Source organism: Anomalospiza imberbis, chromosome 6 (assembly GCF_031753505.1).
Source record: "Anomalospiza imberbis isolate Cuckoo-Finch-1a 21T00152 chromosome 6, ASM3175350v1, whole genome shotgun sequence".
NCBI classification, from domain to species: domain Eukaryota; kingdom Metazoa; phylum Chordata; class Aves; order Passeriformes; family Viduidae; genus Anomalospiza; species Anomalospiza imberbis.
In genome coordinates, this window is record NC_089686.1 from 10,252,008 (window position 1) to 10,279,650 (window position 27,643).

Consider the following 27,643-nt stretch of genomic DNA (forward strand, 5'->3'; position numbering starts at 1 on the left):
ACCCTTGGTCAGACTGAATCCCCACCCTGCTGTCCCTTTGCAGGGTGCTCCTGGCTGCCTGCTGCTGGGGGCCATGGCCTGCTCTGCCTCTGCTTGCCCTGGTTTGTGAGCGAGGGGAAGGCAGGACACAGGAGCCATGTGGGCTGTTGGAGCTGCAGTGCTCGGATGGACTGTGCACTCTCATCTTGGGGAGTGCCTGACATTCTCTTGACTGAGTGGGTCAAGTGGTCCATGGAATAAGAGTTGGTCCTAGCCTCAGGATGTCAGTCCATCTCTGCAGTCACTCCCTGCTTTCCACAGGCTTGTATTGTATTCCCTTGACAGGGGCTTTCTGGGAAAGCACAGCAATTCCCACACACCATGCTGCCACAGTTTAGGGCATGATCTGCAACTGTGTGTTCAAAATCTGTGTACTGCAGAGAGTCTTGCCTTCAGGACTGGCACTTTGACATCTAATTTCCTTCGACAGAAAGGTCTAGGGAAATGGTTTTTGTTAGAGACAGGCTTGGAAAAATGCTGATGAAGTGAAACAAACATATTGTGTTGGAATTTTCATGGGAAAATATTGCTGAAGGGTTTCAGCATGCCTGGAATGCTTCTCTCAGTACTGACCCTCTTACTCCATCTTGCATTCATATACTGTGCAGCTATAACATTCCAAATGAAACATTTTAACTTCAGCTGATTAAAAATTAAGGTCAAAATGGAATGTGTATAAAGCCTCTCAACCTTCAACTTTATTCACAAGCTGGGAAAGCACTGTATTTTGCAACCTCAGTGTTTCCTACTGGCAGCAGCTCAAATGTGTGACCACTGCTGGAATTTCTGTTTCTCTTTCCAAATGAAATGCATTTATTTCCTCCTCTCCCTATTGTTACTAATGAATCAAACAGCTTTGTGATAACATGCTGGTGGAATTAAGCACTGATAAAAGAGCCAGAACAACATAACATTTACTTGGTTTCCATGCAGGAAACTAATGGAATTTTATTATCAGGAAAATGTAGACAATCTTGGAAGGAACTGCAGGCATTAAACCCAGAAACATGAATTAACATATTTGAAACAGTCTCGATGGTGTGTGGAAAAATCACCTCTTAAATTCGTACTCCTGAAATCTTTGTTGCATAGTGTATGGTTTTGAATCAATACAGCTTGCGATGATTAATACAAACTCTCCTCAGCTGATGAAAATCCTCAAGTTTTTGATTTAATCCTTATAATAATGGAATGGAGAATTAGGCCCAGTTTGTAATTCTCTTGCAAGAAGGGCATGGTAAAGACAGCATTTCAACTCCTCTCCAAGTTCTCACAGCAGTGTAGGGACTTTAAAAAATCAATTTAAATGCAAGCTCCTGGGTTTAAAGGATACTTTCTGTGGAGGAAATTTTTTCTGCGGTTTATGGTCAGAACCTTTAGCAGCCCAAGATGGACCTTGTGCTAAGCAGACATACACCTCCTTTTTCTTCACTTGTGGATATTGGCTGGTGAACTGATCCATATGTGTGCATACACATATGGACACACACACACACACACACATATATATGGCAAATTTAAAATAATACATAATCATGTACATAGTTGCTGGAATAGTGTACATTCCAGAAGGCTGAGATTGCTCTTATCTCCTCTGAATGGTGTTATTAAAACATGGAAACCAACACCCATTCTCTGGGCCTTTACATCCATGGTGGCTAGCAGTAAGCTTGCTGGGAGGTGAGGGAAAACTTGGCTCCAAACCCAGACATCATCTCCCTGCCAAAGGAAAACCCAGGTGCAGCCTGGGCATGCAGGGTGGGTGGAAAAGGATGTGTACTGCATAAAGTTGTTACTAATCAACTCCCATATATACTGATAGGATTGTCATCAAGATAACTGGCAGTGCAGGGATATTTTAATCGTTTAGAAAATGCCAAAAAATTCCCCTGGCTTTCCCCCAGTGGTTTTGGTTAGATTATGTATAAGGGTTTTGACATTATTTACCCAGAAGAGGGAAGGATTACATAAGAGGGCTGGAAGCCTATAAAAGTGTCCTCACTTGGCACAGACGGGAACCAGGTTAGACTTTTTCAAAGGCAGCTGAAGCCTGTAGCTGCACAGAAAAAAAAAAAAGTCAGAAGAAGACAGAACTTCTCTGGGAGATAGACACGAAGACTACTTTGCATAGAACTATTTCTCATGTTTTCTTCTGATAGTATTCCCAGTTGGACAGAAAGCACCTGAATCTGCTTGGATCATGCAGAAGAGAAAGCATTCCTGGGCAGCCTTTGTGGGAGGAAGCAACAAGAAGGGGGAGAAGATGGCTGGGGAAAATGCAAGAATACTGCCCAAGGCCACACATGAGGAGAGAAAGAAGCAGGAGGCAAAAAGGAAAGAGAAATTGAAAACCTTGGCAGGCAAATTGCTGAAGACTGTGGTTAGTGGGAAGGAAACGGTGGAAAAGGCTGGTGCTGAGGATGTGGCAGGGAATTTGCTGAAGAGGCCAAGCAGTAGGAAAGGAGTGGAGAGAGGGACGCCTGCAGGTAACCTTGAAGTTATCTCTGGGTCCAGGCCTGGATCTTCTCTGTCCCTCCCATCCCACAAGCTCTTGTTTTTCATCAGCTTCTGGATTAGGTGCTTTCCACTCTCCTCCTCCCCAGCCTTCACCTGAATTCTTGTCCCTTCTGAACCCTACACTTGCTACTCTGGACAGTTCTGTATTTCACTTTTTATTTGCTTCACAAATGTTTCTCTTTACTGTTCTTATTTTTATCTCTGCAAAGACTCCTGATGTGTCTTGTGAGAAAGATGATGTACGTGTGACTGACACCCCAACCATGTGACTGCGCTCTTCCTCCACAGATGGGAGGGGGAGGTGGGTTGCACACAGGCTAGTTGTGCCAATTAAACATTTCCCATGTGTTGCATGTATCAAGGCAGGATGGGTGCAGCTTGTAGGCCCCTCCTGAATAACTTGCCAATTGCTTTGCTGAACATCCTTGCATCAACCCTTCTCCATTTCATGTCATGTTCCTCCCTCCAGTCCTGTTTGATTTAATTCTTACTTCACACATGAGATGTTTTCATAGAGGAAAGCTAGGAAGGATATAGGCAAAACATAGTGGAAGTTCATACTCCATTCTTCACTCTACATACAAAGTTGTATCCTGAATTATTTAAGTCCCACTGCTTCTGGCTTTACTTAACTTTCCCTGCATTCTCATCAAGTTCAATTTGTCCTCTGGGCTCTGCTCCAGATACCTTTGGCAAACCTTAACCCTTCGTTGCTCAACCTTGTAATCTGTAAAACACACGTTAAAAACCCTGCAGCTCTGTGCATCTGTTGTGAGAGTACATTTAACTCTTGTTGTTTGACTGGATGTGCTAGGGAAGATACATTGGAAACAAGCAGCACTGAAAATCTTCCTTCCAAGGGAGCTTGCAGCACTTTGGTCCTGCCCGGGTTTCTGTAGAGGAGGCAGAGAATTCTTTCCAGGCTTAACTTTCAGCTGTTGGCTTGTTCAGAAGATGTCCCTCCTTTAATGTTTTTCTTCTGGACAGAAGGTACATTTCTTATGGAAATGAACCTTCATTGCTCACAACAGGAAGTCTCTGGAATGATGGCAGAAAGCTGCAGACTAATCTGCAGGCTTGGTTAACCTGGAGGAGAAAGGATGAAAGAAATTTAGAAACAAAGAAGTGCTTACCCTGAGGAAACTGAGGTGATAGTGCTAGACCTTAAGTGGGTTTATCTTGAGTAGATCCTGAGGAATTCTGGAATAGATATAAACTAGATACTTCATAACTTGGATATTAAAGTTATGGTCCTACAGACATGTGAACAAACAGCAAGTTGTGTTCTTATTCTGTTGCAGAGGAAACCATCTGCAGATTCATTGAGCAAGGAAAATTTTTGGAAGCTTGTGATCAAATTCATAATCTGGAGCATTCTGGAAATGATGGTATGGGGAAGTCTGAATCACTTTATGCACTGCTGGCTGAACGAATGTGGACTGTAGTGGGAGAAGCACTCAGTGGAAGTGATAGGATGCTCCTGGAGCCGTTGCAGTCAGTGGGGGAATCGCTGAAGTGGGAGAAGCAGAAGGAAGCAGAGCAGCTTGGCAACGGCCTAGAGACAGATTCTGTTTCCACCTGGAGCCCAAACTTCTGGAGAAAAGATCTGGAGGAAAAGCTAATGCAGTACATGACCGCCCAGATTCCCCTGTTTGCTTCTTCTACTAACACAGATGAGACTGCACTGAAACAGCACCTGAGTCATCTGGAAATGATGTTTCTCCCCAGCCTGGAGCACAGAAGTGATGTCTTCAAGGAAGCAGGATTGCTCGTCACCTATGCCCACTGCTGTCATGCTTCTTTGTGTTCTCACCTGGCCACACTTATTGACAGTAACTGTTTCAGCTTCAGCCAGAGCCTTTTAATTTATGGATGGATCATTAAAATGTACAAAAGGTATGTCTGAAGGGCTTTTTTCCTACATTTTTCTATATCTCTATTTTTTTTTATTACTGAAAACAGTTCCTGCTTCCTGATAACACAGTGATGATCAGGACTCTTGCTGAGTTTAGGTTTTCACACTGCCCCTTTTATCTTTGTGCTCTCAGAACCAGAGCCTTTTTTCATTGCAGTACTGCCTCTTTCTAAATCCTTAATACCAGATTCAGGGGTTTACCTGAGGTGGGCAAGTATTTTTCTGCTGGACTGCTGTTGGACATGCACAATTTTTTGCTTTATTGAACAATTTCTTTCCTCACATCAAGCCTTTTTTAACAAGGTCCATAATACTCCACTTACCCCAGAGTAGTTTTCCCTGACCTTTATGTCAGCATGGTGCTCTATGGATTTCTCTTGTTCTGCCCTTCTCTTGTTCTCCCGCTGCTTTATCTGGCTTTTAGTTTTCCCAGTTGTTTCTGTATTTCCTCCATTAGTGTTCAGATCACAGGAAAAACATGTAACAGATCATTAAATTCCTGCCCAAGTTTGAAGAAACAGATTGACTTTCCCTCTGGAGAGTGGCACATCTGACACCCTTTGGCCCAATGTGAATTCAAAGCCTATGGGTGTCATCAAAGACCAAAACTTTCTAGTGATTTCTTTTTTTATGGTGGATGAGGCATTTGATTCTGTGTCCATGGTTTAATAGCTGCTCAGCATCTCCAAACTTCTTAGCAGGTCTCAGCCCTTTTGGATTATTTGACTGCTTTTATCCAAGCCCACAGCTTCTCTGTTCCTTGTATAATTACACTAATAAACCCTTGATTAGCTCATTAGCAGTTCATCAGGTGGTCTCTTCCCCCAGCCAGCTCCTGAAGGAGGGAAGCAGTGTGGTGGGTACATGCTGGTTGTCAGCAGGTACATGGTAGAGGTGGTCAGGAGGCATCCCTTTTACCGCTGCTTTTAAAATGGTAAAACTTTGGAGTAATGGATTGATGAAACATTGAAAACTTTAATAAAATTGGAGGTGAGAAATCATGTAATTTAATTATATAAAGAAAAGTCAAATATAAGAAAAAATGTATTCTATAAATGCAGAATTACTTCAAGAAAAAAAAAAACAAAAAACAAAGAAAGAAGACAGTGACACTATTAGTCAGATGGTAATGAAAAAAAGTAGAAATGAGAAGAGTAGAGATGCCAGAACTTCAGCATTTGACTTTTCCTCTCTAAATACAGTTACAACCTCCATGAAAGCTCATGCATAGATGTGGTTGTCTTGGTACATAGCTGCTTCCTATTCCATTCAGAAAGAATATGTGACACTTGCAAAATTGTGCATTCATGCAAGTGTGCTTGGGAGACTCTACCCAAGCTTAAGAAGGAATAGAGCAGCAGCAGTGAGGGAAGGGGAGCAACAAGCAAAAACCTTAATTTGGGCAGCAAATGTAGGAAGAAGGAAAAGAAACAGCACAAAAGAAAAGCTGGCAAAAAGCCATTGTAAAGATCATCTACTGTGCTGTGGCTGCCCAAGCTTGGCAAACGCTGCTGGGTTCTTGCAGGGCACCCTGTTTGCTTAGTGTGAGGCTGTGGTGCCAGGCAGGCGATGGACCCGCGGGAAGCTGCCCCTCTGGCTGAGCTCTTGTTTCTGTACACAGAGGCAGCCAGGCATGGGAGAGACCCGGGCACAGCCCCCAGCACAGCCTTTCCCTTGGAGCACAGTGCCTCGTGTGGATCCTTTTGAAGACTGAGGAAAAGTTACTTGCAGTCGCACGGGTAAGAACTCGGGAGTTTTAGCACAATCTGCCAGTTTTATTCCCGCGGTTTTAAATTAAGGGGTGCCCTGGTTAAATAGCCAGCTCTGCTCAGGCATGTGTGAGTCCCAAGGTCTCAATCTTGGCCGAGTTTCATTGCAGAAGGTGTGAAGATCCATGTGATTGTCTGCTGCTAAAGGGAGGCTGCCCTGTCCTTGCTCCTTAGCAAGGAAATATTGGAACATTTGCAAATCTCTCTTCATCCCATTGCTGTATATTCAGAGAGCTGCAATCTGCTCTGCTCAGAAGCCCATTTATCTGGAAGAAAGGGAGATTATGGGTGAAACCCACTTCCTCATTGAGGGCCATCTCAAAATGTTGTTCATCTTCTCTCTATCTGTTAATGATCCCATCGTGTGCAACAGCAGGGGTTTTTTTACAGCCTCTTTGCCTCAGCTGTGCAGGATATTGAGGCTGCTAAGTTTGTCTGTGTGTGGACCCCTCACAGTCCTCTCCAGCCTGTTGGACTGACACTGTTGATGTTAGAGCAAAGATTATTTTCAGAGCTCAGCACAAGAAAATGTGCAGCTGGTGCCCACCCAGCAGCCCTCCACAGAGAATCCTCTCTTATGATCCCACCGGTGACCCCAGCCCTGTGGCTGCAGCATCTTTCTTTTCTCAGCAAAATTCCCCCTTTGAAGAATTCTGTTGAGACATGTGGAATACAAATGAAGCAAGGAAGATGTGTTGTAGCAATGGGGAGTTCCAGAGGAAACCACTTTATTTGGAAAACTCAGCGGGGCCTCTTTTATTCAGCTAGAGCTGAAAGGCAGCAGCAGGAGTTACCACACTCAGCTCTCTTGCTTTCCATTTCCACCAGCCCCTGGGGAGCAGAGGAGGGGAAATTCCACTGCAAACTGCTGAATCATCGCTGGGAAAGTACTCTAAATTGCAGAGATTTTCCTCAAGAATTATTCCCTGAATAACATGAAGGTAGTCACAAACATAGGAATAGAAGTGCCAGCTGGTGACAATATGCTTAAAGCCTACTGGTTTCAGTGTTTAAGTATCTTTATGGGCTGTTTTTAATCATTACCCTGGGGAAGACCATGTGTTCTCATGCTCTTTTTTAAGCATTTGTTTCAATGAAGGAAGTGACTTAGGGTAGTGCCACTGAGGTTATCCTAGAGTAAGTCACTGAGTCATTGACAAGCCCCTCAAAGATGCTGACTAACGGTGATGGGAAATTTAACTTTTTTTAGTTCCCTCTAATGTAATAGCTGAAGAATGCTTTTGTTTAACCATGGGCTTTCTGTTTTCCTGATATACCATGTGCTGAGCAGGCTCACCTCAATCTGCGTATGAGCTTTTGTGCCATACAGCCCTGAGTTTTCATGCCACCTTCGATCCTGAAGCCTCACAGCTCTATGTGGTGCTGAGTTGTACAGAAAAAACAGAGCTGGAAGTGCTGGACAGTGTAGCACAGCATTGCCCCAGCTCGCTTCAAACCTGGCCAGCTTGGGAACAGCTCCAGATTCAAGCTAATGAGCTTAAGTGGACATAAGATGACTCCATATGGAAAAATTATGGATGACTCTTCAGTTCAGTGGCATAGCTTATAAAACCTGCTATCCCTCTATTTCTGCTTCTAGGGTAATTCAGCCCTTCATTACGCTAATATACAGGAAGCTGTTATTGAGCAAATATCCTGCTGTTATCTCTTAACAATTGTCATATATTATTGTGCCTAAATCACATGGTGTGCGTTTTGCCACTTCAATGGATGACTAAAATTTCAGAATGAAAGATCCTGACCAGAATAAGCCATGGTCTACTTTGCTTATGAATATCTGGCTTATCTTTGGGTGTGGCAGCCTCACATCTGTGCAAACTAAAAGCACTTTAAACAGAAATGAGTGGTGAGAACTGTGAGCATATCTGAAGGTGCTGAGAGCCCAGATACCACGTGGGGTTCAAAACTACTTTGAAACTCCACTGTGAGGAACTCGGTCAGCTCTGCATGCAGGCAGCATTCCTCTCAATCTGGACACACCTGGGGCAGGGGAGCTTTGTGCCTTTGAGGTTACAAAGTTGGTGAACTGAAAATGCTGTTGCCAGTCTGCCACCTCTGCCCTTGCTGTACTGGGGAATTTGATAGGAGTGCAAGGTAGACCTTCCAGCATGATGCCAGGTCTCATTCTCATGGTCATTAACACTGACCTGCGAAGGATCACTTGGGTCTGTGTCTTCTCCCCACCACCCCTCTATTTTTTCAAATGGACAGAAGGAGGACTGAGAAGTTTGTGTTCTGCAGTCAGCACAGGTGTACTGATCATCCACTGATCTGAAGCCTTGCAACATTTTGGTCAGACAGGAAGAAACAAGAAGTAAACTGGGCCTGTTTATTACAGCAGAAGTTTTGGTCCCCTCCACATTGGAGCTTTGGTGCCTGACGTGCTGGTATCACTACAAGAGCTGCAGACAAGCAAGCTGTTTCTAATTCAGACACATAATCTGATCCAAAACAACTAAGTGCTGTCCTCAACAAGTTATTAATTGCCTTGCAGTTCCTCACTAAGCCATGCTTTGTCCCATTGTGGGGGGCAGGCTTGAAGTGTTTGTGCAGCTCAGCGGGCATGTGCTATCTCAGCACATAGTGTTCACACATTTGCTTACAGTCAGGTGATGGCACTTGTGAGGAAAGAAATTTTTCTGGGTTGTTTTCAACTGCGTATTTGTCTTTGATTAGCACTTTTCAGTGAATATGGGAGAGCAGTTGTTTTGAATATAATTTTGATGAAATTCTTCAGCTGACAGCCACAAATTTCCTAATTCATCAGGCAGAAAAGAACAAAGACCAAAATGGGAGATCAGACTTCACATTCCTTGGAGGAAGATTCAGAAATAAAAGAATAAATAAGCAAGCCAGACTTTTGAGTTTAAAGCTTCTATAAAGGTCAGATCATGTTTTAAGCAACAAGCCCTTTCTCTGCAGTGCTAGTTTTGTTTTTACAGCCATTCAAACTAGCATAAGCCAGCCAAGTCTTGGAAATTTCCCATTGTGCAGCCTCATGGGGCCCATCTCACCATGACAGTAGCTCTAAACACTAACTCAGCTCCTCTTTGCACTCACAAGTCCCTGGCTCAAGCAAGGGAATGGTTTTAATTAATGCTGGCTGGTTTCTGTGGATGCTGGTTGGAGAGAGGAAGGGTGGAAAATCTCAGCTACAGTAGCTGGCAGCATGGAGATGTATATAAGTATTGTTTTGCTGTGTGGGTGCCTTCATTAGAGCTAAGCTAACTAGGGAAGACTGTAGATAACCCAAGCTGACACTGGGATGAAAGCAAGCTGCAAATCATTTAAACTCAAACAAACAATGTAGAATAAAACAGAACAATGTTATTAGGTCAGCTGGAAAATAGCCAGGCTTTGGGTTAAATGAGATAGCCAAAAAAATGGAGGCAGAAATTAATCTAGTCCAAATGGATAATGAGAGGCTGGGAAACTTAACTTGTTATGAATGCCATTGTATCTTAACTGTACTTTTCAATTTTCTTTTCTCATTTAGAAGGAAGTAGGGAAAGCACTGAAAGAAGCCTTTGATATTGGAAAACCACCTTGTACAGATGCTGCAGTCATTGAGGTAAACTGGGGGGAACTGAAAAGCTCCCATACTTTGGGGCAGTTGTTTTTGCACACAAGTATGTGGGTATTTGGCAAGACCCAGTTTTGCATGTCTCAGTCTAAGCTCAATGTGTTAAAAGCCTGCAAGCTGGCTGCCATACTTAAGCTGTGTCTGTTTGCTCCCAAACCTGTTTTTGCCCTGGGCATACATAAAGAGAAAAAAAAAACCCCTTACTAAACTAAGGATAAGCCTGAGCTAATTCAAGCTGAAGTTGCATTTTCATACATGCTCCTGGATCTTTACGTAACCTTTTGGAAAGTCATGGTGTGTGTTACGCAGTCTGCTCTGTGTGAGCTCTGCAGAGCACTTTTATAAAAGCAGGGAGAGCTGCCGAGCCGTGGCAGGGCCCCACGGCTGGCAGTGCAAAATGCAGGCAGCTGCTCCCTGCTTGTCCCTGCTGGGACTGCTGCCCTGGTGGGCCAGGCAGCGCGCGGGATTCTGCAGGCACAGCGAAGGTGAGCGCTCCAAGGGCACTGCAGGAGCACACCCTGCTGAATCGTGAGCAGCATGTACTGTGGGCAGAGGGTGTTTGGATCACGACCTGCAGAAGGATTAAAATAAATCCTGGAGTTTATATGTGGGCTTAAGTGATGCTGGAGATCAGGGGCATGGTTGTGGGCTGTCATGACTGTATCTTTCTTCTCCATTTACACCACCTGAGTGGCAGTCCCATTTTGAGTCATGAGAGAGGGAAGTAGCTCCATGGTCCTTTGGGATGGCAGACAACCTCAGGCATTGGAAGCATTGCAGATCACCAGCAGCTGGTTTTCCTTGTGATGATACAGCTTTAGCTGGCAAGCACTGGCTTTTCTGGCCCATCTCAGACCCAGGCACCAAATGCAGAGCTCACATCAGAGACGGTTTCCTCCTTGCCTTGCCCTGTACCTGCTGGAGCTGCATTGCTGGAGCAATGATGTGCCCAGTGATGTACCTGTGCTAGGGTGTTTAACTATCAAGATGTTTTTTTTCCCTGCTTTTGGCTCATAGTGGAAAGTTTTCTAACAGGAACTAAGACAAAGCATGGTTTGAATCCCATAGTCCTCATATCTGTAACATCTGGCAATGCTTCAGCATGAGTGGATTCACTCTGTTGTGTTTGCAACTGACAGATTTTAATGCTCTGGGGTGGGTGATGGAAAAACCTGGATTAATAGGAAAGCCTTATGAAATTACCACCTCCTCAATTTTCTCAGGCTGACACTTAAACTTCAGATAGAAAATGAACAAGGTGTCATGGAAACTCATCAGCTGTGGTTTTCTGACACTTTGGGTGTATTTTCTCCTGCCCCTTTGGGTGAGCTTTTGCATCTGTTATGAGCAGTGGAAAAACCCATTCATGATGTGAGTCACCCTTTGTCTCTGGCAGACGAGCGCTGTGAGGGCACAGCATATGGGTCCATCTGTCTCCTTTTATCCATCTGGCTCTCCTCCCCTTGCAAGCTTTTGTTTCCACAGAGCATCTAATGGGCAGCATTAAGTTGCCACCTGCTCAAGCCTGCCCGATAAAGGGGTGAATTTGGAGCTGTCTGGCACAGCCCACCTCCTGCAGACACCTGGAACACCCAGCTGGGGTCAGTGGGGCAGGACATGTGCTGTAGGGTTTAACACACAGAGCTGTGTCAGGCGTGAGTAGTGGTGGCTGGGAAGGTGACACCTGCCCTCTTCAGGAATCCCATATAGAGACCCTGGCAGAGGTGCAGGGCACACAGGTCTGCATAACCTTCTTTTTAGTGGCTGCACCCAAATTTATCTGCGAGGCTGAGTCAGGTAGAAGCACAGATGCTCCTGCAGATGGCAGGTCTGTGTGTGAGCTGAACTGCCAGGCTGGATGTGGCCAGCAGAGAACATCTGCAGGGACAGGCTTTTACCCAAGCACAGGCCTGCTGACCACAACAAAATCAATGGAAGCAAAAGTGTAGTGTTAGACATTACAATAAGGCTGACAAAAAATACATTTCTTTCCATAAGGACTCTCAAAACTGAAGCAGAAGTTGGTGCCTAGGGCAGAGGGATTTGCTGCAGGGTGAGCAGTGGGATGTATTCCTGTACACTGCATAGGGAGCAAATGACTTAGGCCAGTTTTCCTCTCACACGTTGAAATCCACAGATACTAACAGAGAAGACAGAGACTGCCAGGCGAGTCAGCGAGAGCCTGAGTGAGAAGGTGGAAGCTGAGTGCCTGGAGGAGTGCCTGAGGTTCCTGGAGAGGTAGGAAGGATGCTGTTTTCCTCCTTGGTAACATTCTTAATGCTCAAAAGAAAGAAATCCTGATGAAGAAGCTGGTGATGCTGTGTTCACCTGGATCTTGATGGCTGTTTCCCATTAAGCTGTCACTGGAGAGACAGCACTTCACTGCTGTTTGTGTGCTCAATATTTGTAGTTGGACTAAAGCTGAGGGACCAAAGGGCATCTGGAGTAGCTTATACAGGATAAAGCCTTGGGGGGAGTTCTGGAGAGGCTCAGACCTTAAACACACCTGGGAAGAGGGGCAGCCAAGTGTCCAGTGCCCAGGCCTGGCCCTTCCTACCCTGGCTGTGCATCCCAGGCACAGTGCTTTCTGCTGGCTCTGTGGTAGGGTGGGGAGATCTGCTCTGTCCTGGTTCTCATAGCAGAATGAATATCTTCTCATCTGGTCTCTCACCACTTCCTCTGGCTCCCTTCATCTGCTTTTTGTTCTTGGGTATTTCTCTCCCCATGTATCCCCCACAGCAGAAAATGCCAGGGCTGCTGGTTTAGGTAGTATTTCAGATGGAGATTTGATTTAAGATCCTTGGCCCTCCACATGATGAGAGGAGGGAAATTTCTATAAAATGGAGTTGTCCAGAAGCCCTTTGTGAGACTGAGACTGACAAAACAGTTCAGAGACCTTGTGGGTTATTCATATACACTGAGACTTTGTTCTGCAGCTTTATTGGCAAAGCCTGAGTTGCGTCCCAGAAGGAAGTGTTGCAAACCAACCTCCTGCCTCTTGGTCCCTGGCAAAGGTACCCAGGCAGCTCCAGGGCTCTTCCTGCTGTTCCTGTGGTTTTTTTCCCCATCAGCTGGGCAGGACAGAAAATTTGTCATGTTGTAGATCCCACCTGGGGGATTGAAACCGCGAGATAAAAAGACAAATAATCACAGATTATTTCTTCAGTTTGCTATTGATGTTAGATGTGTTATGGAGCATGCCAGATTAAAGGTACTTCTTCCTGTTTTGATTTAGCTATGAAGATGAAGTAAGAAGCTTTCTCCAGCTTGATGGCTGCCCGCAGATCTGCAGCAGCTTACGAATCCTGGAGAATTGCTGCCTTTTCAGGTTAGAAAACAGAGCTTCATGACATGGGGAACAAAATGAGTTTTCTGCTGGTCTGATCTCCTTCTGACTCTGGTATGAGGCCAAACCTTGCTTCCAGCTGGGTATGGTCATCCAACCCTGTGCACACCAGCCTTAAAGCTCGGAGGAAGCCAGCTGCTGTCAGCAAGACTCCTTCAGAGCTGCCCTTTCTGCTCCAGCAAGAGGGAGGCTCAGCTGGGGGCTGTGACTGTGGCCAGGGCCACAGGGCTGTACTGCCCTGTTTTGCCTGCTGCCAGGTCCTGCAGGTGCAGGGGCTGTAGCCATCTCCCCCTTCCTGCACTGAGCAGGAGGCAGGCAGCAGTGCTGTGTCATGTGTGGGGACACTATCCTGGCTAACCCCACTGTGGGTTGTGATGTCGCTCCTTTCCCTGGCCCTGACCTTTATAAGGAAAGCCTTATAAAGGTTATGCTGAAATGTGTGTGCTACCGCACTTGGTAGGTGCAATATTAAGTGCTTTGCTGAATGAAACCTTGTGGAATATGCCAGGCTCTCCCTGGGGTTGCTAGGAAGGAGGGAAGCAATAAAGCACAGAAGGATGGAGGAGGATGTTTGCACCTACGAGCTAATTTCAGAAACACTTGCAGCATCGGAGAAAACAAGGTTGCTTCTCTTCTTCCTGTGTAAAGTTATCCAGGGATCTCTGGAGTCAGCAAAATGCCAAAATCCAACATATGCACAGTGATTACTTGACATCAGAGCCTTGTGTTGAGCCTAGGTAGCTGCTTTGTTGTATTTGCATGTTGCTGATGCTGGATCCTAGACTGAATACTTATGAGTCTCTTTTATGTAATCCTTCACAGCTTTACTGAGAATGAAGTTGTACACTGAGCCTTTCCAGAATGTAGAATGTCTGGTTTCAAGCCGGTGATAATTTTAGCCAGGATTTGCTGACTGGAAGATTGCTCTGATGAAAGATAATTGTTTGTCTTGTATTTGTAGATTGTTGAAGGCACACGGGATGCTCACTCAGACTCTGTTTGTCAAGGTTGCTTCATGCTTGCTCATTTTTGAAAATACTAGAATTTTCAATTGATCGGATCTCACTAGTGATGGGTACAAGTGGCATTTCCATGCACTGAACTTTCGTGCCCTTGTGGCAGTGTCTTACTGAGCGCACAAATGCAGGTCACTGAGCTAGCTTTGGACCTGAGCGTGTGTCCATTCAATGACCCAGGCAGCTGTGTTGGTTACAGTAGAAAGAGTTTTGATCTGAGATAATAGTGTGATTTGATCTGATCAATACTTTCCATATTTATTTTTTTAAACAGAATTGTCTGGCATAAGCTAACATACATTTGCAGTGTCAGCACTGACCAGAATGTTAAGGTAAATGGATTTCTACACAGGATGGAAGATGACACTATGGAGCATTTTCTGCAGACTATCACTACTAAAGTCAAGGTATGGATGACCCATTTTAATCCTGACTGTATGCAGACCATATGGCTGGCATGCACTTCCCTCTCATGTCCTGATTTGGAAAAGGTGAAGCCATAGTTTGGCCTTCAAGCCTAGTTTTCTCCTCTGCCTTGTCAGAATCTGTATATGGACAGTTTCACATTTTCCAGTTTGGGACCGCAGTTTCCCAAGCTGCTTCTAGTGTTTGCTGTTGTGCTTTCCAGACCCCAGAAGTTGAATTTCACCTAGTACCTATTCATTCCCAGCAGCTGGGCATCTTCCTGGGGCAGTGACAAATCACAGAGCCCAGGGCTGTGCTGGGTAGTCAGGATATAGAGAAGGCTGACCAGAAATGTGTCCCTCCCTTGAGATAAGGTCCCTTCCCTTCACACTTTCTAGTATCAGTCTGTTAGCCCAGACACCCTTCGCCTTGTGTCTGGAAAACACAGAATTCCAGGCTCCTGACAGTGTGTGATCCTGTGCATTTCCTTGGGAAACTCCCCTGAGCATCTTCAGCCTCATTGCACAGGCTCCCTCGGGCACACTGGAGGCAGCAAAAGGAAAATGACAAGAGAAACTCTGGCTACACTGTGCAGTTTTGGTCTCCAGAGCTCATTGCCAGCCTGCCCCATGGGCCCACACATCTGTGTGGGAACGGGGAGTGGTTCTGACAGAGCATCTGGCAACCCTAGGGGGGAACAGGAGGCCCAGGTTTTCAGTCTTCCAGGTTTGGCCTTAAGAACTTAGTACATCCTTCCTGAGTTGGAATTGTTTCTTTCTTTCATGTTTTGATTTTCTTTGAAATAAAAACACAGGATGCTGCAGTTGGTGGAGAAGTCTGTTTCCAAGAGCAGAAAGAGCAAAGACACAATAATCTGTGTCTGTTGTTTGTTTGGTGTCTCTACATGTGCACCCTTTGACTCTGTTTCTTTTCCTCAGGGAACACTGAAGGACCACTTCAAAAAGTGTGACAGTGGTTTTGACCACATCCTTGAATCCTTAAAGAAAAACTTTTTGACCTTTGGGAAGAAAAAAACAGATATATATGAGGTAAGAAATAAGTAAGAAAATGAGGACAATATGTTACTCAGGAAATCATCTTACAAGAAAGATGGAGAGGGATTTTTTCCAAGGGCATGTAGTAACAGGACAAGGGGGAATGGATTAAAACTTAAAGAGTATAGGTTTAGATTAGATTTTAGGAGGAAGTTCTTTGTTATGGGAGTGGCGAGATGCTGGAAGAAGTTGCCCAGAGAAGCTGAAGATGCCCCACCTCTGGAAGTGTTCAAGGCCATGTTGGAGGTACTGAGCAATCTGTTCTGGTGGAAGGTGTCCCTGCCCATGGCAGGGGTTTTGAACTAGATGATCTTTAAGGTCTCTTCCAACCCAAACCATTCTGTTCTGTGAAATCACTGAAACTAGTAATTGAACCTTTGGATAGCACAGTACTAGACAATTAATCCAAACTGCCGTTTTCTCTGTTGTCAAACGGGCTTTTAAATATCTAGTGATCTCTCTTCAGTACCTCTGTCCACCAGGGTTGGGTAGTGACAGCTGAGACTTTTCTGTAATTTCAGCAGAGGAACCAACAAATGAAGAAATGTGGAAACTGAATGTACCTCCCAAATACAGAGGGGAATGTTGGGCTCCCTCCTCTCCTACCACTGCCCCAATACCATTATATTGTAAATCTTCTCACGTGCTTCAACCTTATTTGTAAGGATTATTGCTCCCTTTGATGTAGAGTGGACACAGAGAGGTGAAAAGTCCAGATTTTAAAGGGCATGGTGTCTCATGCAGAGTAATTGGCAAACAACCTCACGAAGTACCCAAGTTTTTTCACCTTTACAGTAGCCTAAGCAACTTGTCTAGGATTTTACAATGCCCTTGAGTCTATCTCTTCAGCAATGAGGTTGGTACCTGGGGAACCCTCTCTTTTGTGCAGGCTGGATTTGCTGCTGCTACATGTGCCACGTGTCCTCCTAAGCATGGGACTCCTAGGTCTGCAGTCTCTTTGTCAGTGATGATTTTAATTAACATTTTGCAATATGGAAAAGGTAATAGAAGAGAAAAAAGTAGGATCTATTCTGCTGTTGTTCGAAGCCTGTCACTGGACATTATGTCACATTAGTGCTGGGGCAAGCAGCAGCTCAGTGGTGAAATGCTGTGCCAGAGCTCTCTGTCTCTTGCTTTGTCTGTTTTGGACAGAGCTGGGGATTTCCTGTACCTTTGGACTGCAGCCTAAGCCTGCTCTGATTTCAATTGCTAACAAAATGTGGTTTCTGTGCAGCAGCCCACCCCCCATCAGAAACACTCACTGTCCCTGTCAGGCGCTGCCTGGCCTCTGACTGGGGCTCCTCAGCAGGTAGTGGGAGCTAAGAAGGAATTGCCCAGGTGACTTCTCTGTGCCCAGACACAGCTGTGTGCCCAAGGACCCTGTGTCAAATGTGGATGCTCGAGGGAGGCTGCACCTGGCTTTGTCTGTAGCCCAAGCTTTCCCCAGGTGATGCATTTGTTAGCCAAGCCAAGTGTCGCTGCAGGTCTGGAGTGTGAGTGACCTCTGGCTCAGCTAACTGGTACCATTGCTTTTGATTTGATGTCTCCACACTTACCATCAAGGTTTGTCATCCACATGCAGCTTGGAGATAGTCCAAGTGTTAGATCAAGCATTTTAATACTTAAGCAAAGAATTGGGACAGCCATCTGCATGGGCAGAATATCTGCTGTCTGCCCTGTTATAGGTGTAGCTGAGCCTTGCTTGGTGCAGGGAAGTTAATCTGGGTATCTTTACTTTGGAACAGGCCCTCGTCAAGGCTGTCAATGCCATCATTATTACAGAATACATGCAGGCCCTTCTGACCACTCCCAGGAAACCATCTGCTATGCAGAGGAGGAGGATTGTCAACAAGATAGAAGAAGATCATAGGATGATGCAAACCATCTTTAAAGAGTGCTTAGTAAGTCTTTGATATGGTTACAGTTTTGCTCTCTGTCATCAAGAACGATACCAGCAGAGGAAAAGACTCTGAAAACTACAAAAAAGCTTAAGAGTTTTTACCACAGGGGTAGCAAGCTTTACTGAAATGACATTCAGATGTGCTGACAGCCCTTCTGATCTGTCAGAAGCTGTTAGCTCATGGTTTTGAAATGTGTGACTGGAAGATGCAAGTTTTGCACTGCTACAACTGACACAAGAATGAAGCGTGCTCCTCTGAGCTGGTGAGACAGCTCTAAAGCTGCCAGCTGCCCCCATCAGGCTTCTGGTACATGGGGTGGCAGTGCTTTCCCTTGAGCCTCTGGAGTGATGAACCAAACAGGCTGCTCCACAGCTCCACCTGCTCTGTGGATTGCCCTGTAAGGCTGCTCCTCCCTGGACATGGGGTGTGCATTGCTACCCCTCTGTCCAGCCTCCTCCCAGCCCACAGGCCATTTCCAGCCCCTCAGAGCTGGGATGATGGCTGCCTGAGCCATTTCCCTGTGCTGTGGCATTTCCTCGTGGCGAAAACATGCTGATGCTGTTGTGGCTGCTGACGGCTGTGAGGAGGAACGAGTCTTCCTGCAGGGGTAAACACCTCACACCATTAGGAGGTGAAGGCGCATTGCAGAAGACTGGGTGTAAAAGCAGAGCCACACCTCTGAAGAAAACTTGTGCAGAAGTGCTAGTTCTGATTTGCAGAAACAACTTCAGAAGCTTTAAAAAGTCTCAGCTCATAATCTGGTGTAATTGGCAGTGCTGCACACAGCATCTGTGGATGCCATCAGGCTGTCCCATGAGTCCCTTGATTACCCAAGGGCAAGGACTGCAGTGGCAGCAGTGTCCCCTCCTTCAGCTGGTCCAGGTGGAGAATCAGTGCCATGCAATGTCCCTGGCATGGCTCATTAGCAGATGCAGGCTGAGAGTGCCCAGGCATGGTGCTTCATCAGGGGCTGGGCTGAGCAGCACAGCAGTGGTTGCAAAGTCAGTCTGGTAACAAGACTCAGATGTGACAGCATATAAACCCCCTTGGCTACACTGGTTTTAATAATTTCACAAATGCTGAGTCATTCTCACAACTTGCCTATTTAAGTGCTAGGGACTGAAAATCTATTTTCTCACAGATGAGTCCCTTGCAAGCCATATGTCAGCAATTCTTACCTTGTCCAACGAATAAAATGAAATAAAAATGATCGTCTGTAGGCTTCTCTAAAATCCTCTCAGACCCATTATAATTAATGCATTAGATTCATGGCAGAAAGCTGGAAGCTGCCAGTGCTTTTAGCTGAAGACCCACCTCTTGGAGTGATTGATGACACATGAATTAATGCTTTCAGCAATTGACACATGGGGAATAGCAGGAAGGTTCTCTAATCTTAACTCTGAAGTTTACCAGAAATGCTGTTCTCAGCATCAGCTTTGGATGTAACGTGCATGAAACTGTGCAAACGAAATAGAGGAAATCTAATTATCTGTTAAAACCCTGCATTAAGCTTGGGTGAAAAAGGGCTGCATCTGGTTAGAACGGTTTCCCCAGTGTCCCTAATGTGTGCACTTTCTTACTTGATGTGAGAACACTGAAAGCCTTGGAGGTGAAATGCACAAGTGATTTGCAGGACAGCCTGCTCCTTAGTCATGAGGCTCACGGTTATGCATGCAAAATATGAACTCTGCTGCAGACTGAATTTATCGTGCAGTTGTTCACAGGCTGCACCTGCTCCCTGCCCTGCTCTGCCCTCTCTCTGGGCTCTTCCTTCCCCTCTGTTCTCAAAACACATTAGGAAATACCTTGCTTCTCTCCTAAGAGCAGTACGTGCCAAAGGCACTTAAACACTGCTGACAAAACACCTCTTTTTTTTTTCCCCGTAGACTGCAGGCTGTTTACCTCTGACCTTGCCTGCCTATGTAGGGCTTAACTAAATCTGACACCTTCAAATTAATTAGCATTTTGTAATAGTGAGCTTGCCAAGTATGAAGCTGTACAGTACCAGTGCCTCAGGAGCTGAGTACAGCTTGTGCACTGAGCAGAGCTAGACACGCTGTGTGCCTGCAGTGCAGGGGGAGATGGGGAAGACTGTCTTCAAATATTATTATTATTTTTAATTATGTTCACTGCAGAGGTGCCGCATGGAGAATGTGACCTGCTGTTTCTAATGCCCCCTGCAGATGAGGGGAACCTGGCTTCTCCTGCCCCAGTTTGGCAGCCTGTTCTCCAGGTTTGCTTTGTCACAGAGTCTCTGTTGATGTGCTGGCATCAATAATTCAGGGAAGCAATTTAATTGCATTACTGCACTGATGAAAAATGTGAGCAAGACCTGAAGCTCTCTCCTGGTGGTTCATCTGCATTCTGCTTCTCCACCTTTGCTAAAAATGCTGTCTGTTTTTTGATGAGACTTTTTTCTCTTGTGTGGTCCAGATTAGAGGGAATTCATCATGTGCAACATCTACCAACCATGTCATGTATTTTAGACTGTCCAGCCCTGTTTCCCACTTTTTTTTCTATTAGAGGATCTGTGTCTCCTCATCTTCTGCCTAAGGTTGCTTTTCTGTCCCTGGGCTTGCTTTGGGGCAGCAGAAATGCCAGCGTGTTTGGCCAACAAGACTGTTTTCACACTGGTCAAGCACAGGGCTGTACTTACCTCCAGAAGCAAACCACATCCCACAAGATGAAATGGTCCTGAAGAAAGGACAGGCAGTTTAGGGAAAAATGAGGTACACTTGCCAGCTTTGCCAAAGGAAGAGCAGGAGAGGACTCTGTGCTGCTGAAGATGGCTGTCCAGCCATCCAGGAAACAGTTTGTGACTACTCCCCAGGTTCTTTTCTGCTACCCTGGGGTAAAATCAGACTTCTATACATGCACAGACTCTCCTGCAAAGCTCCTAACCCACACAGAGAGATCCCTAGTCTGACATGAGTCCAGCTCTTAACATGCTGTGCTGTTTCCCCTGCCCTGAACACAACATTGCTTTTCTCCCCAGGGTCCTGCAGCTGGTTCTCTCAGGGATCCCATAAAAGCAATTTTAGAGCTTGTTCAAACTTCTGATCCTGAGGGGATGAAAATAGCACTTCTACCCATTCTAAAAGAATTTCCTGACCTCAGGTAATGTCTTTAGTTGCTTTGACTTCTGTGCTTTCTTACATGATTACTTGAAACCAGAAGACCTACAGCAATATTAGTCCTGTGGTACTTTTGCAGTGTGTTGGGCCAGGCACAGTGACCCTTTGAATGTACTCACTGGTGCCTGGTTTAAATCTTTGTCAGACATGAACTGGTGAAGTTGAGATGTCCTTCTGTAAAGGTGGAGGATGGATGAAATTGCTGTCAACAGAGCAGAAATGCTGTGGAAAAGTACTACCTTAATGCAGAGTTTACAGGCACATGTGTCAAATGTGGGTTTCAAGAACATCCTTAATTTGGGCATTTCATAACTTCCAAGCACTTGGCTTTTGTCTTCAACACTTCACCAAACCTTGTATGACTATTTTCAGAAGTTTCTAGGTGTATTGAGCAAGAATATACACTTGCATTTCTTACAGGAAACTTAACACAATTGAAACAGTTTTTACTAGGAAGGAGAGATCGTTGGTAACTGCATTTTTTCCAAAGCCTGTGGTTTACTCTATCTATCTTTTGTTCTCATGTTCTGTGCCTGTGTTTTTCCAGCTTAACATGATTGCAGTGTAAAGCTCTCTGTCACAGGATGCTGTGAAGGCCAAAAGTATGAATACCTTCAAATGTGGGGCAGACAATTTGTGGTAGATAATTACTTCAGTGCCTCTTCAACGTGACAGTTATGATATAAACCTGCAGCAAGGGAAGTTTCTAGACTTCTGTAGGAAGGACTGCTGTAGGCAAAGAAAAAAAAAGACAAAGATGTTATGATCTGGCTTCTTACTTCTTTTTTACTTTACTACTTTTGAAGGTGCTATTGAAATAAAAAGCTGTTTACCTGATACAGCATAGCAATGAGATATATATATATAAATATAGAAAAAAATAAACACACACACACACACACACACACACATATAGTATAGGAAGTGGGCATAGAAAGTTCTCAGAAGACCCAGATATCAGAGGAGGTCATCCTGGTGTAAGTGGATGCACTGTTCTTGTCTACAACATATTTCTCTGTTTCAAACTGTTTAGCTTGGATACATTTGCATTATATCCAATACAGTATTTCCCTGCTCAGGGGAACAGTGCACTGTAGAACACAAATCCTGTAACCTTCCAGATGAAAAAGAATAAGCTCCATTTGAGAGGAGAGAAAAGATATCAAAAATGCCTCCAAATGGTCAAATGTAGAGTTATCTGAAACCTATTATGATAGATACAGCACTTTTTCTAGGAATAACCTAAGCTGAACATTTTCAATACTTCACAGGGATGCTGTGCTTGGACCTGGGCTTGGGACCCATGAGCTCAGCCCTATCCCACACAGCTCTTGGGATATGGCCTTCCCCTTAGATAGCCAGAGAGTGTCAAAAAGCAGCTTCCAATCTTTGGTCTGGTCCAGCAAAACTGAGGGATAGGAAACAAGCTTTTTTTTTTTTTTTTTCTTGACTCATTCACTTACTGTCCTCTTGTCGTTTTGGAAAGGAAGGAACATCTGAGTGCAGTGCTGGACATCAAAGATTCACTCAGCCGGGAAGACAGAGCTGCTCTCTTAAAGGCATTTCATGATAATTGCAGGGAAGTGGAAACAGAAGCAAACATGCTCTTTGCAGATATAGAAGTAAAACCTAGAAAATATGGACTCTGTGGCTGCCTCTGCTGTTAGCAAAGGTGGGTGTGTGTGAGTGTGCTTGTGTGTAAGGTGTACCTGCCCAGGCACACTTCTTACAGGGAGGTGGAGCTGTAGCCTCACCTCCCCAAGGTCCTCATTGCTCCATACACTGGCTTTCCTTCCCTCTCTCTGCCTGCAGATTTCCTCACCCTGGAAGATCATGTTGTAGGCAGTGCAGGGTGCTGAATTCTTAGATGAGTAATTCAGGTTACAGCAGGGGCAAAGGAGAAGACAGGGCTGGCTCTTCCTCCCCATCTTTCACTCCTGTCTGTGTGTCCCTGCAGCAAAGTCCCTCTGCAGCATCCCCTGCCTCCCAGCTCTTACCCTCTGCATGGGCACAGTCTCCCAGGCAAGTGCTGTTTCCTCCTAGCAGGACAAGCCAAGGAGGATCCTCTCAGTGATCCTCCTGCTTCTCTGGTGCCGAGGGGAGGGATATGTGAGCCCCACCACTGCACCTCCATGACAGCTGCATTAATTAAACCAGGCTTGCCCCATTTATGTGACTGTGCTGAGAGGCAAGTGTGCCCACCATGTGCTGGCAGCAGCAGCAGCTCATGGCAGAAGGGAGGAGGGTTAAAATCAGAGGGATGACTGTCACTGCAAGGAGTTAAATCCAATGGTGAGAATTGCCAAGACTCATTTGGGGCACTTGCAATCACCTTTCAGTCTCCCAAGGGACTCCTTCATAATCACAAATGGGCATTTTTATTTTTTCTTGGCAGGGTGGGGGCTAAGTTGCAGCAGATTTTAAAGTTAAGAAGTTCCTCATGGATTTTAAATACTGCTTAGTGGAGAACATGCAGCTATTTTCTTCACTTTAAATAATTTACAACTTCTTGTTAGTCCAAAGTTATCCAGCTCCAGCTCAGAGGTGGAGAATTTTGTTTTATGTTGGCCAGGTCAGAGCCTTCAGCTATCAGAAATAGTCCCACTCAGTTAATAACTGCAGATGGCCAGCAGTTACCTTCTGTTGCATAAGCTGACTAGACTGAGGTTGAGAAGCACAGTCCCTTTCCTGCTCCACTCTCAGGTGTCACTATTTATTTATAGTTACCCATGTTAGCATATCAGGGATGAGGTATGCAGGATTCTACCCTCCAGGCACAGGCAGACAGCAGGCTGCCCTGGTAGCAGGGAGAGAAAGCAATTAGAGAAACAATTAATAAGCACAAAAGCTTCCCCTCCTAATGAAAATTGATTCTGATATAATGAACTGGCTGTCAGTCACCCATGTTTATACCCTGCTTTAAAGAAATTAACCATAGTGCCACCTTTGCTTTAGTAAAGATACAGAGGAATATATTTTTAAAGCATTGCGAGTCCCTTAATCTCCTATTTGCTGAAATTCCCTGGGTAAATAGGCTCCCAAATCCCAGCAGACCCAGCCGAGTGTGCAGTGTGGTGGACACACATGGCCAGCACAGTTTGGTGGCCTCACCTGAGTTTGGGGCTATCAGTAAAGGTGAAATCAGTTATGGGATGTGCCACCTTCCTCCTTCCATCCCAGCCCTGTGATTTTGCTGCCAAGCTCTGGGGTGTGACCTGTAGGCTCTCTAGAATCAGCTACTTCCTCCTAGCCAGAAACGTATTTCTCCCTCCTGTACATGGAGGTAGCAGGACTTTAGAAAAGCACTAGTTTTGGTTGTTTCATGTTGACATAAAATGTCCTTCCAGAAAAGCAGTGAGAAGGTTTGGCTGGGGAGGGCAGGCAGCAGTGGGAGTGCTGCCCATGGATTGCTTAGCCCAGGAAGTGGAGGATTTCAGTAGGCAAGTGTTGATGCAGCTTCATGCAAGAGTGTGCATAGGAGGGATGTTTCTGCTGTTTGATTCCTGCACATGTTCTGACGAGTGCTATTTAATTACCCAGCAGTTTTCTTGCCTTCCCTCAGGCTTGCTGGGAGAAACACGAGGCCTTGCTCTGTTGTGCCAGCATCTGCAACCACAGCTCCTTGAAAGCTTCACATGCAGCTGGATGCATGGAGAAGCCTGTCAGCCATGGAAGACAGAATTCCTGCACTTTTGCAGGAAAATAATGAGGCTCAAATCCTAATCTTGTATGTAAAGTCCAGGAGGAAGATGAATGGGATATGGTTGAAAGACATTTCTTCAAAATTTCCTAGAGACTGCCATTCAGCTGAGCCCTGGTGGTTATTCCCAGGATGGGGCAAGTGTGGAGGAGGGTTTCCCCTCACTGAATTCCTCTGTTTCCATCCCTTGTTCCATGAAATCTCCAAAGAAACCAGGGACTGCTGCACCACATGGTGTCCCACCATTGCAACCTCCTGAGGGATCCAAGACCTCTGTTAGGGAATATTGCCTGGCTGATTGTGCTGGCAATGCCTGCAGGTCTGAGCACCTCAGTTTACTCCCCAAAGCCTGACCTGCACCAGGAGGGTGCAGACAAAGCTGCCTCTTCCCTCTCTTATGAAGGCTTGACCTGCTTTGGGGGCAGCCTGCCATGGTGAGGTGTGGGATGGGGAGCTCTTCCTGTATGAGTTTTACAGCTGGCTCAGGAGCATAGTCTTGCATTAATTTTTATACATCAGTTACTGGAAATTTCCTCTTGGAGAGGAAGAAGAAAACCTCATGGGAAGCAGGCAGTAAAAGGAGCTGTTTGTCCCAGCCTCTGGGCAAGGTCTCTGCTAGTTTTCAGATGTAAATAGGCAGCTCTGAAGGAAAAACACTGACTTTTCTTCCTGGTTATCTATGGGCTGGTCACAGGCCCCAAGCCGGATGTTCTTCAAGGCCCTCCTTTGCTATTGTGTGAATATAGGCCATTACTGCTCCTCTGACACCGTAACCAAGCAAAAAACTCTACCTCAGATGTGCCAGTGCTTTCCTGAGCAGCCATTTCCCCTTAAGTCTGCTTCCCTAACAAGAAGAGGGAAAATTTGTGCATAACCTGTCAATGTGTGTAGCAGCGGACATGTCATGCCCTGGTACCCTGAGAAGTGCAGGCCCAGCTGGGTGCTGCCACATTCTGCAGTGCTGTGCCATCACCCCAGGGACAGGTGTCCCTTCCCAGAGCCCTGCGTGCAGACGGGGTCCTGTCAGCTGGAAAGAAGCCAGGGCTCGTTTGTAATTGTCATTACTCCTGGTGCAGTACTGAGCGTGGGGTGTGTCAGAGGAGAAGGAAGAAACTGGTTGCTCCATCTCCAGGGAGTCCTCTGTGTGCTTTCAGGGCACCAGAAGACCTTGGCACTGTTAAAATTTGTCCCTCATGTCACTGAAGGGAAGCAAGAGCAACCCATGGCCTGCCTGCCCTTCCTGATTGCCTGGCTGCTCAAAAGGCCAGTGCAGGTGTCCCTAACATTCCATAGCTGTCCATTGTGGCTACAGTGAGACCTTCCCTGGGATGTGGGGAGGCTGGGGAATCTGGGGGAGCTGCAACCTGTCTGGGTGGGCATGGGTTGGGCTGCAGGGCTGGATGAGCACCTGCCTTCTGAAGGTTGTCAGCCCTGCCAGGCACTCTGGGCCGGTCACCCTCCCCTCCTGCTGAACTGCACATTTTTTTAAGGATGGGAAGGGATGTCAGACCTGGATGACAGACCCTATTGTGATGGCAGGGTCAGGGTCAGCCTCTGCCAATGGGCATTTCAAGCAACAAACCTTCCAGAGAAAATAAATAAAACCCTCTCTGACATTTCCATCACTGTCAGGCTAAAAATAATCCTTCAGCATGTGGACAGCTCTGGCCATGCACACATCGATGTCGGTGTGTGTCTGTGCTGTTTGGCATCTGCAGCCAGACAAGGGTGTGCTCTGCTTGGAATCAGCAGCTGGGAGCCCTGAGGGACACCAGGCTTGCCACTGCTGTGTGCAGATCGATGAGGTTTTGTAGCAGCAAGTTTTTGCACCATGTGTGAAGCATCCACTCATGGAGAGACCAAATAAAGACTTGAGTTTGTCCATGAGTTTTAATGAAGTTTTCCAGAGCCAGAGGGCCCAGGGATGTTGGCTGGGGGTGATGGGGAGAGGCAGGCTGGTGTGGAGGAAGATGGTGTGGGAGGGATGTCCTTGGGCACCCACAAGTGACCTGCAGAGAGCAGATGGTGTGTGGGGAGGCTCCCTGGAGGGAGGGCAGTGGCAAGGGAATGCTGGGTCACTCCCTAGGACTGTCTGAGGTGATCAGGGAGGGGAGGAGAGGCTGCAGGGAAGGAGGATGAGGGATTTCCCTTGTTTGATGGAATGGATGAGGGTTTTTAACCCACTTGATTGTGTGACCTGAACTTCCCAAGTGATCCAGCCTGCTCCTTTCTAGCTTTCACCCTAACCTGGGGTTAAAGCGCTTGTGTGGGATTTGTGCCACTCTCTGAAGAGGGCTGGGAAACAGGGTCACACTCAGGATCCTCCTGTAGGATTATCTTGTGGCCTTGGGATGTGGGCAGGGACAGCCCTGCCATTGCCACCAGCCTGCCAGCGCCACCACGGAGCTGTGCTATGCATCTCCCATTTGGCCTTTCTTCCAGTGACTCCACCTCTGTGAGCAGGACAGGATCACTCAGAGGTTCCCTGCACAAAGTCCCTCTCCCACTCCATTTTCACTTAAGGTTTCACTGGGATCTCCTTGGCACAAGGGTTGTGCCACTGCCATGCTCACCCATCACCCAGACACACCGAGCTTGGGATGTGGGCAGGAAGGAGTGACAAGGTGCTCTAGCTCCTTCGGAAGCTGTGCTCCACCACCTCTCCAGCTTTGCTCTGGGCAGAAGGGTTGTGTGATGAGCAATGATTTGTCACCTGAGTGCCCCACAGTGCTGGGGGCCAGGGTTTGGCTGGCTGCTTTGAAGTGCTGCTACAGGGCCTCACCAGCCAGTCCCCTCATTTGAGCTGCCACCTCTGAAGGTCACCTTCAGGGCTTGATGCTGAGGGCAGTGGAAAGCAGATGCTCCTTAATTATGCTGCAAGGTCTGAGGAAAGACCTGCCATTTGCTGAGGTGCTGTCTGTGCTTCCCTGGTTTATTTATTTGCCAAGGATGTGACAGGGAATGGAGGGCTTGATAGTGAAAAACACAGGTAATACTCTGGGACATGCTGAGCTCTGTTGGATATCAAATGTGCATGAGGAGAATCAATTTCTAAAACTGTGAAACCTCAGAGAAGGCAAACCTTCTGATTGCAAAATTATGTAGTAAATTGTGTTGTATTCTAGTCCCTCCCAAGAGGAGCCTTTTTCCCTGTCAGAGATGGTAAATGAATATGTCAATCCCAATATTAATCAGAATAACTTGCACCCACCTTTGAGGCTTTCCTCTCCAGCACCCACTGG

General features: G+C 46.1%; 1 protein-coding gene across 1 annotated transcript; it reads left to right on the top strand.

Annotated features, from left to right (window-relative positions):
* The first annotated feature begins 1,882 nt into the window (after nucleotides 1–1,882).
* On the top strand, nucleotides 1,883–26,288 carry LOC137475229 (tumor necrosis factor alpha-induced protein 2-like). Its single transcript, XM_068192310.1, has 12 exons — nucleotides 1,883–2,525; nucleotides 3,858–4,452; nucleotides 6,093–6,210; nucleotides 9,758–9,832; nucleotides 11,982–12,082; nucleotides 13,080–13,172; nucleotides 14,481–14,613; nucleotides 15,550–15,660; nucleotides 17,412–17,567; nucleotides 20,563–20,684; nucleotides 22,188–22,373; nucleotides 24,264–26,288. The coding sequence occupies exons 1-11, from the start codon at nucleotides 2,240–2,242 to the stop codon at nucleotides 22,366–22,368; spliced, it is 1,971 nt and encodes a 656-aa protein (XP_068048411.1). The 5' UTR covers nucleotides 1,883–2,239; the 3' UTR covers nucleotides 22,369–22,373; nucleotides 24,264–26,288.
* Nucleotides 26,289–27,643: the final 1,355 nt, after the last annotated feature.

Bases quoted from the DNA above. Each gene is read 5' to 3' on its own strand.
- LOC137475229 (XM_068192310.1), top strand. From the start codon at position 2,240: ATGCAGAAGAGAAAGCATTCCTGGGCAGCCTTTGTGGGAGGAAGCAAC. The intron at 12,083-13,079 runs GTAGGAAGGATG...GTTTTGATTTAG, and splicing joins TGCCTGAGGTTCCTGGAGAG to CTATGAAGATGAAGTAAGAA. The intron at 20,685-22,187 runs GTAATGTCTTTA...CGTTTTGGAAAG, and splicing joins AAAGAATTTCCTGACCTCAG to GAAGGAACATCTGAGTGCAG.